The sequence below is a fragment of the Lipotes vexillifer genome, unplaced genomic scaffold, assembly GCF_000442215.2.
Source record: "Lipotes vexillifer unplaced genomic scaffold, Lipotes_vexillifer_v1.1 scaffold422, whole genome shotgun sequence".
Taxonomy (NCBI): Eukaryota; Metazoa; Chordata; class Mammalia; order Artiodactyla; family Lipotidae; genus Lipotes; species Lipotes vexillifer.
In genome coordinates, this window is record NW_006779087.1 from 2,583,061 (window position 1) to 2,595,754 (window position 12,694).

Below are 12,694 nucleotides of genomic sequence, written 5' to 3' on the forward strand. Positions count from 1 at the left end.
GTTGTGGCCTCTCCCGTTGCGGAGCACAGGCTCCGGACGCGCGGGCCCAGCGGCCATGGCTCACGGGCCCAGCCGCTCCGCGGCATGTGGGATCCTCCCAGACCAGGGAACGAACCCGTGTCCCCCGCACCAGCAGGCGGGCTCAACCACTGTGCCACCAGGGAAGCCCTATTGTTTGTAGATTTTTTGATGACGGCCATTCTGACTGGTGTGAGGTGATACCTCATTGTAGCTTTGATTTGCATTTCTCTAATAATTTGTGATGTTGAGCATTTTTTCATGTGCCTCTTGGCCATCTGTATGTCTTCTTTGGTGAAATCTCTATTTAGGTCTTCCGCCCATTTTTTGATTGGGTTGTTTGTTTTTTTGATATTGAGCTGCATGAGCTATTTGTATATTTTTGGAGATTAATCCCTTGTCAGTCACTTCATTTGCAAATATTTTCTCTCATTTTGAGGGTTATCTTTTCATTTTGTTTATAGTTTCCTTTGCTGTGCAAAAGCTTTTAATTAGGTCCCATTTATTTATTTTTGTTTTTATTTTCATTACTCTAGGTGGTGGATTGAAAAAGATCTTGCTGTGATTTATTTCAAAGAGTGTTCTTCTTATATTTTCCTCTAAGAGCTTTATAGTATCTGGCCTTACATTTCGGTCTTTAATCCATTTTGAGTTTATTTTTGTGTATGGTGTCAGGGAGTGTTCTAATTTCATTCTTTTATATGTAGCTGTCCAGTTGTCCCAGCACCACTTATGAAGAGACTGTCTTTTCTCTATTATATACTCTTGCCTCCTTTGTCACGGATTAGGTGGCCACAGGTGCGTGGGTTTATCTCTGGACTTTCTATCCTCTTCTGTCTGATCGATATTTCTGTTTTTTGTGCCAGTACAATACTGTTTTGTTCATTGTAGCTTTGTAGTATAGTCTGAAGTCAGGGAGCCTGATTCCTCCAACTCCTGGGCAGGTTATTTAATCTCTCTGCGTCTCTGTTTTCCTTTTTATAATATAAGATGGTCATATTTTCTATATCCAAAATGTTATGAGATTTCATTTTTTAAAAAATAAATTTATTTATTTATTTATTCTTGGCTGAGTTGTGTCTTTGTTGCTGTGTGCGGGCTTTCTCTAGTTGCAGCGAGCGGGAGCTACTCTTCTTTGTGGTGTGCGGGCTTCTCATTGCGGTGGCTTCTCTTATTGTGGAGCACGGGTTCTAGGTGGGTGGGCTTCAGTAGTTGTGGCTTGTGGGCTCTAGAGCACAGGCTCGGTAGTTGTGGCGCATGGGCTTAGTTGCTCCGCGGCATGTGGGATCTTCCCCGATCGGGGCTCGACCCTGTGTCCCCTGCATTGGCAGGTGGATTCTTAACCACTGCGCCACCAGGGAAGCCCCATGAGATTTCATTTTATCTTTTTACCTTTTTTAAAATATATATATTTTTTGAACATTTAATTAATTTATTTATTTGGTTGCACCAAGTCTTAGTTGTGGCAGTTGGGCTCCTTAGTTGTAGCTTACCGGCTCCTTAGTTGAGGCACGTGGGCTCCTCAATTGTGGCACGCAAACTTTTTAGTTGCGGCATGCATGTGAGACCTAGTTCCCTGGCCAGGGATCAAACCTGGGTCCCCTGCATTGGGAGTGCAGAGTCTTAACCACTGTGCCACCAGGGAAGTCCCTATCTTTTTACTTTAAATAATCAGTGAAAAGCTCCAAACTCCTCAAAGAACAAGTAAGAGATTTGGTCTTTTCAGCAGAAAGATACCACTGCTTATTTTGTTTTCAGCACTCCCTGAGAAAGATCTCTCTCAGGAGCTAGAGTGTGGGAGAGGAGAGAGAAAGCTGAACCCAGAATTAGAAGAGATAGGTTCAAATTTTGACTCTGTCACTTAGCCAACCTTGGTCAAATTACCTGTTCTCTTTGAGACTCAGTTTCCCCTTCTGTCAGGTAGAAACGGTATTACCCACCTTTCGGAGCCAGGTGATATAAGAGATATGAATGGGATTAACGAGGCCCAGAGAAACCACGTGGAAATAAATGCCAGTTCCCTCCTTTCAGTTCTTTGATCGTCTGAAGCTCTTTGGGATGCCCGCAAAGCACCAGCCAGACTTCATCTACCTTCGGCACGTGCCGCTGCGCAAAGTGCACCTCTTCACCCTCATCCAGCTGACCTGCCTCATCCTGCTTTGGGTCATCAAGGCATCTCCAGCTGCCATTGTCTTTCCAATGATGGTGAGTTTAAAAGGTATTATTCTTTATTTTAAAAAATAGTGATAAAATATACATAACGTAAAACTTAACCATCTTCACTATATTTAAGTGTACAGTTCAGTGGCATTAAGTACATTCACATTGTTTGTGCAGCCATCACCACCATCCACCTCCAGAAGGTCTTTCATCTTGCAGAACTGAAACTCTGTACCGATTAAACAATAACTCCCCATTTCTCCCTCCCCTCAGTCCCTGGAAACCACCATTCTAGTTTCTGTCTCTGTGAATTTGACTCCTCTAGTTACCTCATGTGAGTGGAATCGCAGTATTTTTCCTCTTGTGACTGTCTTGTTTCGCTTAGCATAACGTCTTCCAGGTTCATCCATGTTGTGGCATGGTGGGTTTTTTTGGATAACAGCCATCCTAATGGGTGTGAGTTGGTATCTATCTCATTGTGGTTTTGATTTCCCTAATAATTAGTGATGTTGAGCATCTTTTCATGTGCTTATTGGCTATTTGTATATCATCTTTGGAGAAATGTCTGTTCAAGTCCTTTGCCCATTTTAAAATAAGGTGGTATGTTTTTTTGTTGTTGAGTTTTAGGAGTTCTCTATATATTCTGGATATTAATCCTTTATTGATGGTGAGTTTTTGTTTTTTGGTTGGTCTTTGCAGGAGCAGCACTATTTTGAGGACCTTGAGGTGTGGATGCATGTGTGTAGTAGTTTACCATGTTTACTTTTAAGGCTACTAGTCTGCCTGTCTGTCTGTCTGAATCTCTTTCTCTCTCTCTCTCTTTCTTTCGTGTATCTGACATGGAGAGGACTCCTCATGTTTGCAGTAACTTGCATATTACCTCAAAGCAATATGGTTCCTATTTAGAATTTATTGCAATCAAAAGTGTCCATAGTGGTGGAAATGCACCATTTCAAGCCACTGGGAAAGAGAAAGAGGTTGGTCTGGCACTGATAAGTGACTGGGACATCCTGGCCTCTTTTCTAACTGAAGCAAGTGCTCTGGAAAGGAGACCAGGAATGCGGAACTGTGTGGTTCAGCAACAGGTGACAACCTGTTTTCTAAAACTAGGGTGATGATGAAATTCTTGCCACCTGACCACCTCACTGTTCCATCTTGTCCTCTTGATGCCTTCCTGTCTTTGGCTCACTCTGTGTCATGAGGAGGCTGAGATTTCAGTGGACTCTTTGAAAGTTACCCAAAGGGTGGGCCTCAGAAGGGAAAAGCCAATGAGGGTAATGTCTGGTACTCATTTAGGTACTTTTGAACTCTGTCTTACTAGGAGTATATTCAAGGGTGAGGAATCTTCGGGGTTCTTTTTCCCTAATCTCCTAGATACATACCCTCCTGATGGGTTTCTCAATTTTGTCAGAATACATGTAGGGTTCTGCATTTGGGTGTCTTGTTCAGGGCTTGAGTGTTTGGTTAAAGAAATAGCAAATTCCTGGCAACTCCTGGAAGGGATACTATGAATTTTGGCTTTATTGGGAAAATAGTCATTGAGATTAGGGAGAAATGAATTTAATTAGCCTGATTTGCCCCATGCCTGGTCCAGTCACCAAATTTAGCTGGTGAATACCAGTCAGTCCAGGCAGGTCATTCTGGGTTATTATTGGTTCTCCTTTGGCTGAAATGGCCCCCATGGGGAGAAAGTGGAGCAGCAGCTGAGATCCCTGGTCGTTGCCATTGAGGAAATTAGCTGTCAGATTTTAGGTGAGTCATTTTCTCTCCCTGGGCCTCAGTTTCCTCATTTATAAAATGAGCGTCAAGCCAGGCCAGAGGGCAGAGACAGAAATCACTCGAGATCCATGATGCAGGCATAAAGCAAGGATTTTGTGAGTAAATGTATAGGCAGAGGATCAGAGGAAATCCAGACGGTCCTTCAAGGCCCTCTCACCCCCTGGTGACCCATGTTTGGTTTGAGCTTGGCTGGCCCCACCAAAGCCATCTCCTGGAGAGGTTCGCCACCCCCAGGCTGCCTGGTAGCCCTTCCTGCTGGCCTCAAGCCAGGGGAAGGCAGCTCTTAGGGCCATCTGCCGATGGAGGGTTCCTCTTTTCAATAAAGGAATTAAATTAGTTCAGTTAGGGAATCAGTAAGTTGTAGGGTTGTTATGATGAGAGTTAAATAAACTATGGTATAGAAAACACTTAACTTAGTATCTGGTTCAGAGAGCCTCAATAAAGGCAAATATTTTGATTATTATGAGTTTGGTTTTGCTTGACATGTTCTAGTCTGCTGTGAAAATAAGACTTTGCTTTTAAACTCCAGGGAGGAAATGAGCCCCTCTAATTCACTTTCTTTATTTTTCTTCAGGTTTTGGCCCTCGTCTTCGTCAGGAAAGTCATGGATCTCTGTTTCTCTAAGCGGGAGCTGAGCTGGTTAGATGATCTCATGCCAGAAAGCAAAAAGAAGAAGTTGGATGATGCCAAAAAGAAGGCCAAGGAGGAAGAGGTCATAGTTCTTGCACCAACTGCAGACTTTGGGGCAGCTTCAAATGACAGAACATAGGAAGGGCCGCATGAAAAGTCAGCATGTCTCGAATCCCAAGGGTTATATTTAGGAGTGGGGAAGATTACTCCAAAGATATTCTTAGCCCATGTCTGTCCTTCATCTTCAGATTTGATAACCGGTTGTTTTCCCTCTGTTTGTCTACAGTCTACTCATCAGGTTCACACTTAGAGTATGAACATGGAATCCGCTCTTATTATCAGATCAAATGGTTCATGTTCTCCCAAAGGTCTAATTTGACAAGTATAAAAAACCTACTATTTTCCAAGAGTATTTGTTACATACCTAACTGCAGATGTTGTTGTGGTTCGCAAAGATAACTTGCATAGGACTTTCCGTCCTGCCTCATTTTCCCTCAGCACTTGGCATCTGCCATCCACATGGTGGACCTTCAATCAATGGCCTATACGTGCAAAGAATGGATGTGTAGCAAAATGAAAATACCAGGCCAAGAATGAGGCTGAAACTATTTCCAAATACAGTTAGTGCCTGAAATAGTGTCCTTTGAAATACATTTTTTTTTTTTTTTTGCGGTACGCGGGCCTCTCACTGTTGCGGCCTCTCCCGTTGCGGAGCACAGGCTCCGGACGCGCAGGCTCAGCGGCCATGGCTCACGGGCCCAGCCGCTCCGCGGCATGTGGGATCCTCCCGGACCGGGGCACGAACCCGTGTCCCCTGCATCGGCAGGCGGACTCTCAACCACTGCGCCGCCAGGGAAGCCCGAACTTCATTTTAAAGGATTTTTTTCCCTAAAATCTTGAGTTTTAAAAATCTTGTATTATTTTTTCAAGCATTATTGAGATATAACTGATATATAGCATAGTGTAAGTTTAAGGTGTACAATGCAGTGATTTGATATATGTGTATACTGTGAAGTGATTACCGCAATAGGGTTACCTAACACATGTATCACCTCACATACTTGCATTTGTGTGTGTGTGTGTGTGTGTGTGTGTGTGGAGAAATTTTAAAATCTAATCTCAGCAATTTTCAAATATATAATAGAGTATTGCTAACTATAGATACCATGCTGGATATTATATCTCCAGAACTTATTCAGCTCATTGACCACCTTCACCCATCCCTGCCCCCTATGCCTGGCAACCACCAGGCGTTTGTTTCTGCTCTCTGTTTCTATGACCTCAGTTGTTTTAGTTTCCACATGAAAGTGAGATTATACAGTATTTGTCTTTCTCTCTCTGACTTATTTCACTTAGCATAATGCCCTCAAATTTCATTCATGTTGTTGTAAATGGCAGGATTTTCTTCTTTTTTAATGGCTGAATAGTATTCCATTGTGTGTGTGTGTGTGTGTGTGTGTGTGTGTGTGGTGTATTTTATTGTGGAACATTTTAAATATATACAGAGGTAGAAAGAACACTCAATATTCCTAGTTCCCTAATTGCCTTATTATTATTTTTAAGCATCCGTTTGAATCAGGATCCAGTAAGGTTCATATATTGCAATTGGTTGATATATTTAAAAAATTTCTTTTGGGGTTCCCCTCCTGTCTTTTTTTTTTTTTTTTTTTTTTTTGCGGTACACGGGCCTCTCACTGTTGTGGCCCCTCCCGTTGCGGAGCACAGGCTCAGGACGCGCAGGCTCAGCGGCCATGGCTCACAGGCCCAGCCGCTCCACGGCATGTGGGATCTTCCCGGACCGGGACACGAACCCGTGTCCCCTGCATCGGCAGGCGGACTCTCAACCACTGCGCCACCAGGGAAGCCCCCCTTCCTGTCTTTTTTGTCTTTGACCTACAGGGTTTCCTGCCATTTAGATTTTACTAAATATAACTTTTGGTATCATTTAACATGTTCTCTGTCTCCTATGTTTCCAGTAAACTGGTGGTTGTATCTAAAGGTTTACTCAGATTCAGGTTCTTTTTTTTTTTTTTTAAATACTATTCCATAGGTACAGATGTTGGGTTGTCTCTCCTTTTGTGGTGAGTCAGATCTATGAAAGAACAAAATTATACTTACTTGTAATAAATGGAGAGAAAATCAGGTAGAAATTATGGTGATTGAAAAATGGGCTGGTGTAGACTATTGGTTTCATTTGATCCAAGATAAAGTAATGTCTCCTTTTCTTGCAGGAGGCTGAGAAAATGTTAGAAATGGGGGGAGACAAGTTCCCCTTAGAGAGCAGGAAGTTACTAAGTAGTCCTGGAAAGAACAACAGTTTCAGGTAAAACTCCCCCAGCCCCAAGGAGTTGACTGTTTTGGTGGTTGTGTAAATGTTCTGGCTCGGTGATGGGGGCTGTGTCACAAATGCAGCTGCTGGTATAAACAGCTAAACTTTCAGCCTCCCGGTTCCAGCCTGTGAAAACACCTTTCCTTTCCCGGTTTTCTGAGGGCCTGCCATGCATTGGGCACTATGCCAGGTGCTGGGAATCACAGGAGGACAGAGCTACGGGAGCCCATGTGCTCCCCAAACCAGTGGTCCTCCTGCCTCTCTCTGCCAGCTTCCAAAGGTGAACAGGATGTAGTCTTTGCTTCTCAGCCTGGTGGGCATGAAATTCCCATGCTTAGGCAAGCCCTTGGGGGCTGGGCAGAGACAGCCCCTTCCAGCTTGGCTCATGGCGGCTGCAGTCCTAGGAGCCAAGGGGGAACCGAACTGGGATTCTCCAAATTCCTTACTTCTGCCAGCGATCTTAGCCCTTTGGTGTATTAAACCTGTTGCTCACCACAAATCACAGGAAGCTAAACTGGTCCATTTGCAGTTTCATTCCTGGTGTTTTGTTTCCGCCTTGGAAGAGGAACACAGAAGCTGAAAAAAGCTCAGAGGTGGAGAGGGTACAGAAAAGGAAGAGAGAGGGGATCTGGGTTATCTAGATGCTAGATAATTTGCTGCTGAGTTATTGAATTGATTGTGGTTTATACTGAGGGGGAGATGAGGAAAGTCTTTTCTTTGGTTATTTATTTATTTATGACAACTAAAAGTATATATTTAAGGTGTGCAACATTATATATATATATATATGTGTATATATATATATATACGTAAAATGATTACTACAATTAAACTAACAACATATCCATCACTTACTACACTTACCATTCTTTTTTGTGTGTAGTGAGAACGCTTGAGATCTACTTTCTTAGCAAATTTCAAGTGTACAATACATTATTATTAACTATAGTCACCGTGCCTTACATTGTCTGCAGAACTTGACCATAACTGAAAGTTTGTACCCTTTGATCAATATCTCCCCCTTTCCCCCACCCCCCAGCCTCTGGTAGCCACCATTCTACTCTCCGTTGCTATGAGTTCAATTTTTTTTAACTTATCCCAAAGAAATGGAATCTTTGATCTTTAAGAAACTTTCTATAAGTTGTCATGGAAGGAGCCATAGGCTTTGCATTCTCTACGGCAAAGCAGGAATCATATTCCTTCGCTAGCAGATGCTGCCTCCCTTCTTGGCCTTTTAGAAGGAGAGTCTGGCATGTGGAAAAGTTTAGAGTACTGGCGGGGGTGGTGCGGGGGGGTGGGTCTAGGAGACCAAGTACTGGATTCAAGGTCTTGATTCTCCATTTACTGACGTCTGACTTTGGACAGTCTCTTAACCCTATGAGCTTTGGTTTCTACACATTAAAAATGAGGATGTTAATAATCTCTGATACTGTGAGAGTTAAGATAATATATTGTAACAGTCCTTTGTAAACTACAGATGGAAAAGATCTGGCCCTGTAAATGAGAAAATGAACAAGAGTGCTTAGCACCGTGCCTGGCACACAGCAAGCGCTCACTAAGTGGTAGCTCCTGATGCTGCCACTTCTGGCCTCATAAGCTGGATGTCACCAGCATCCCCAGAGGGGCCCTTCAAAGGGGAGCAGAACTGTGAGGGCAGGGCTGTCCGCTAGCCGGCACCCCGGCCCAGCCCTCAGCTCTGACTCACAGGCCACCTTGCTTCTCGACATTCCGACCATCTGGTTCCCAGTGCTCCCGAGAACTGTGAGACAAGCTCCCTCACGCCTCATCTTTTCCCTTCTGGTGGGTAGTGGGTATCATAAACTGAGATGTAGACCTTATTTGTATGTCTGACATTGACTGTCCTAAGCATTGATTTCAGATGTGACCCCTCTGAGATTAATATATCTGACGAAATGCCTAAAACCACAGTCTGGAAAGCTCTCAGTATGAATTCTGGAAACACAAAGGAAAAGAGGTATAATGGCCGATTTTTCTTTCTGACTTTTAAAACTAGCAATCATGTTGACAGTAAAATATGTTTTAGTTGTCAAGTTGAATTTATCCATTAATAGCGCATCTAGTATTGTTGCTAACCCCACAGAATAGCTCTAAGCCTAAGAAAAGCAAAAATGTTTTCTAACTGTTTGAGCAGATATGCTGGTTTGAGCTGCCCATTTACCCAGGCCCAAAGTCAGGATGGAATTATTTTGGAATGTTAATTTGCTTTATCTGTTTTGTTCCCTTAATCCTCTTTCTAGTTCCCATTTCAAAATCTGTAGAGCATCTCTTTGGTTATTGCAGCCACACAAACTGGAAAATCCTTAAAAGATTTGGGTAGTGTCGGTAGTATTGATACAGACTTTAACCTATTTAACTTACTCCGTAATGAGAATTATTGTCAAGTAAAGATTTTGAAATATTAAACTGTAACTGTTTTCTTATTTTGGAAACTAAATTCTGAGTGTTGTTTGTCAGTAGCATTAGATCAGTTTTTAATCTGGTTAATGAAAAATGTGGAAAGACTTGAGGCATTTTTGCCTACATTGAAGTAGGCTATGTACTCGAATTACATGAATAATTTGGTCCGAACACTAAGTCATCAGATAACCGAAGGTAAAATCTTAGGTCTTATTAAAGGCAATTTTTCTAGTTTTTTTTAAAAAAAAAAAAAAAAAAAAAAGCAGTAGGGTAGGTTAGGAGACTTGGCTTAGCTGTTAATTCCATGTGTAACCTGGCAGACCACTGTTTCTGGTACTCGGTTTATTCAGTTGTGAAATGGGGGTAATAATAACTGTCTCACTCATAAGGCTGCTCTGAGGAGAAACTGATGTGCTTTGGAAAGCCACAGCCACCAGTGGGTGGTAGTGATGGGCTATTTCATCAAATGGGTTAAAAGAAATGTGTACTGAATGTGAGTGAAATATAGAATCTTGTTTCCTTCAGAGGAAAATCCAGGCAGCTGTCGAAATGTATAACGCACATGGTTATTTTTAGTTGAGAACTAGTCTACTTGTAAATGAACTTAAAATATAGCCAGATCCAAATTGTGGTGACATCTTCAAAGTATTGTGTTAAAATCAGGAATGAATCATGTGTTCCCTTTTTGTCTAATTGTAACACTTCTATTCAGTCTCTTCAACTAAAAGTCTTTGCTGGGATGGAGGATGTGGGCCGTGAGGTGCCACAGGGAAGTTCTGGTTACAGAGAAGATCACGAGTGTCTCAGAGAAGAAGCGATCCCAAGTCTGGCCCTGTCCTTGGTCCTGTCCAAGCCGCGCGAGCGTTCAGTTATTGGTGGTGTGCGTCGGAGGGCGCTGCCAGGTATGAGTGTGGAAGCAGAAGACCACCTCCCATTGGTACTTCTCTTCCTTCTCTGTCTCTTCAGAACTGCCACCACCGAAGACCCAGCTTCCCATTTGCCAGACATTTCCTCTGAAACCCTCTGCTGGCCTGCTGAGCCGAATGGATCCATTCTGCCACTGAGGATTTCCTCGGTGAGGTCCCTCTTGCTCAGGGACAGGGTGAGGAAGTAGGAGGAGAGCAGAGAGGAAAAGGAAGCCTCTCCAGTCCCATAGTGACGGCAGGCTCCTGGGCAGCCCCGTGCCTTGGTTTGGTTGCCTGCTCTGGGGGATGCTGGCGAGACCCAGAGGCCACCAGGAGGGTCTGCTCCTAGGAGGGTCAGCGCCCTGGGCGTTGGCATTGCTCACCACCACAGCCAGAAGGTGCCTCTGGCCTGGTGCGTCTTCATCGCTGCCTAGCAGCAGCCTGCATAACTCAGCAAGAACCTTGGATGATCAAAGGGCCAAGAGGGACGTTGAAGCTGCTTAGCTCAGACAGGAAAAGGCCTGGGGGAAAATCAGTGATGGTGAGTGAGGATGAACAGCTTCTCCTGACTTCATTGATAGGGTAAGAGAACAAGCTTCAGTGGCTACAGAAGGAATTAGTTTAGACATCAGGAAGGACTTCCTAGCCTGAAGATTTGTCATAGTGTCTGCTTTCTAGATATCTGGGAAAGGTTTGACTGTAGTCGTTTGTGAGTAGAAAAGGAACTAAGGTGTTTTTAGTTGGCCATGTTGTGGAAACATCCATGTCCTGCTGCTGTCTCTTGAGGACACACTCTGATTCCATTCCTGGAGAGATCCAAGTGCTTACGTAATGTCTCCGTAGCTGCCTTAGTAGCAAACCATCACCAACTCAATGGACCAAACCACCTTCATCATCCTGGATTTTTTTGTTGACAGATGTTCTGACTTTCAGATGTAAAAAGCCACATTGGGAAATGAACTGTAAGTGGTGAAATTAATTTTGGTATTTAGTTTAAAACTATATTTATAGTTTCTGTCTCGTCTTCTCTTTTGCAGTGAGTATCGAGGGTTTGGGCTCCATTGTATATAGACTTCCCCTTCCTTTGTGCACAGAATGTGACTAGCAAGCATGTCGGTACCCAGGGGATCTGATCAGTTCAGTTTCCATCCTGGAAAATATTTGTGCAGTGGGACCATAGGTCGGTGTGCTCTCCTTTCATAGGTGAAGAGTTGGCTACGTAACTTTATTGAATTTTGCATTCCTTAGACTCATAAATATATTAATGTAGTCTTACTCTAAGGACCTTTGATATTGAAGGAATCCTGCCTTTTTCCTATTTCCCTATCTCTTAGAGTCAGTCCTTTTAATACACAGATGATTTTCAAAATATTTAACAACTGGTACAGGATGGGCACCAGCCACTCAGAACGGATGCCTGCTGTAAACAAGCAGTATGTATGGCCATACCAGTGCCTACTGGCTGAACGTCACGCTGCTTTCAAATATTAAAATGACATCCCTTTGAACTGTGGGTATTGTTCCTGGCTTGTCTGATTTCTACTCACAAGGCTGTTTCAGGGACAGCCTCGGCATCCTTTCATATGGTGCAGACCGGAACAGGCATGCTTCTTTGAACTATATGGGCATTAAAATCTTTGAGAGCCAAAGCTTCACATTTTATCACTTTAGGATAAATGTAATATTGTACCCATTTACCTACCTAATTTAGAAAAATCATAAGGCAACCTGTCATTGGGAAAAGCTTTCTTGCTGACTCTCCCTGTCCCTCTCTGCTTCCGTGAGCTTTTTTTAAAAATTTTTTTTTAATACCATGCTTTTTATTTTTCTTTTCTTTCTTTCTTTTATTTTATTTTATTTATTTTTGGCTGCATTGGGTCTTCGTTGCTGAGCACGGGCTTTCTCTAGTTGTGGCGAGCAGGGGCTACTCTTCATTGCAGTGTGCGGGCTTCTCATTACGGTGGCTTCTCTTGTTGCAGAGCTAGGCGCGTGGGCTTCAGTAGTTGTGGTGTGCAGGCTTAGTGGTTGTGGCTCGTGGGCTCTAGAGCGCAGGCTCAGTAGTTGTGGCACACGGGCTTTGCTGCTCCGCGGCATGTGGGATCTTCCCGGACCGGGGCTTGAACCCATGTCTCCTGCATTGGCAGGCGGATTCCTAACCACTGTGCCACCAGGGAAGCCCCCTTGAGCTTTTTGCCTCCTTTTTCATCTTCTCTGTTCCCTGAGGACATCCCCCCCGCACCGCTTTTCTTCCCCCATCTTGCCCCGCCCATCTTTTCCTGCCACTTCTGTATAGGGAGGGTGGTGACCGCTTCACCTGTTCCCCTGGCCTCAGCGTGGCGATGACGAATACGGCAGGGAAGAGTCCATCATGCAACAGAACTACGTGGCAGAGTCACTCAGAAAAACCTCTCTACTCACACACTGACGTCTTGTGATGCCCTGTGCTGGCAGGCTT

The 12,694-nt window shown here is 43.7% G+C and overlaps 1 protein-coding gene and 1 non-coding gene across 2 annotated transcripts in view; one reads left to right on the forward strand and one right to left on the reverse strand.

Annotated features, from left to right (window-relative positions):
• The window catches only part of SLC4A8 (solute carrier family 4 member 8), a 79,265-nt gene extending 68,347 nt beyond the window's left edge, over nucleotides 1-10,918 (forward strand). Inside the window, exons 21-25 of the mRNA XM_007452325.1 lie at nucleotides 2,050-2,223; nucleotides 4,532-4,669; nucleotides 6,819-6,910; nucleotides 8,796-8,891; nucleotides 10,047-10,918. Coding sequence (XP_007452387.1) covers nucleotides 2,050-2,223; nucleotides 4,532-4,669; nucleotides 6,819-6,910; nucleotides 8,796-8,891; nucleotides 10,047-10,059 — 513 coding nt within the window. The 3' untranslated portion in view covers nucleotides 10,060-10,918. The remainder of the gene's footprint in view (nucleotides 1-2,049; nucleotides 2,224-4,531; nucleotides 4,670-6,818; nucleotides 6,911-8,795; nucleotides 8,892-10,046) is intronic.
• TRNAG-CCC (transfer RNA glycine (anticodon CCC)) lies at nucleotides 1,591-1,663 on the reverse strand. Its single transcript has one exon. It is a non-coding gene; the product is annotated as a tRNA-Gly (tRNA).
• Nucleotides 10,919-12,694: the final 1,776 nt, after the last annotated feature.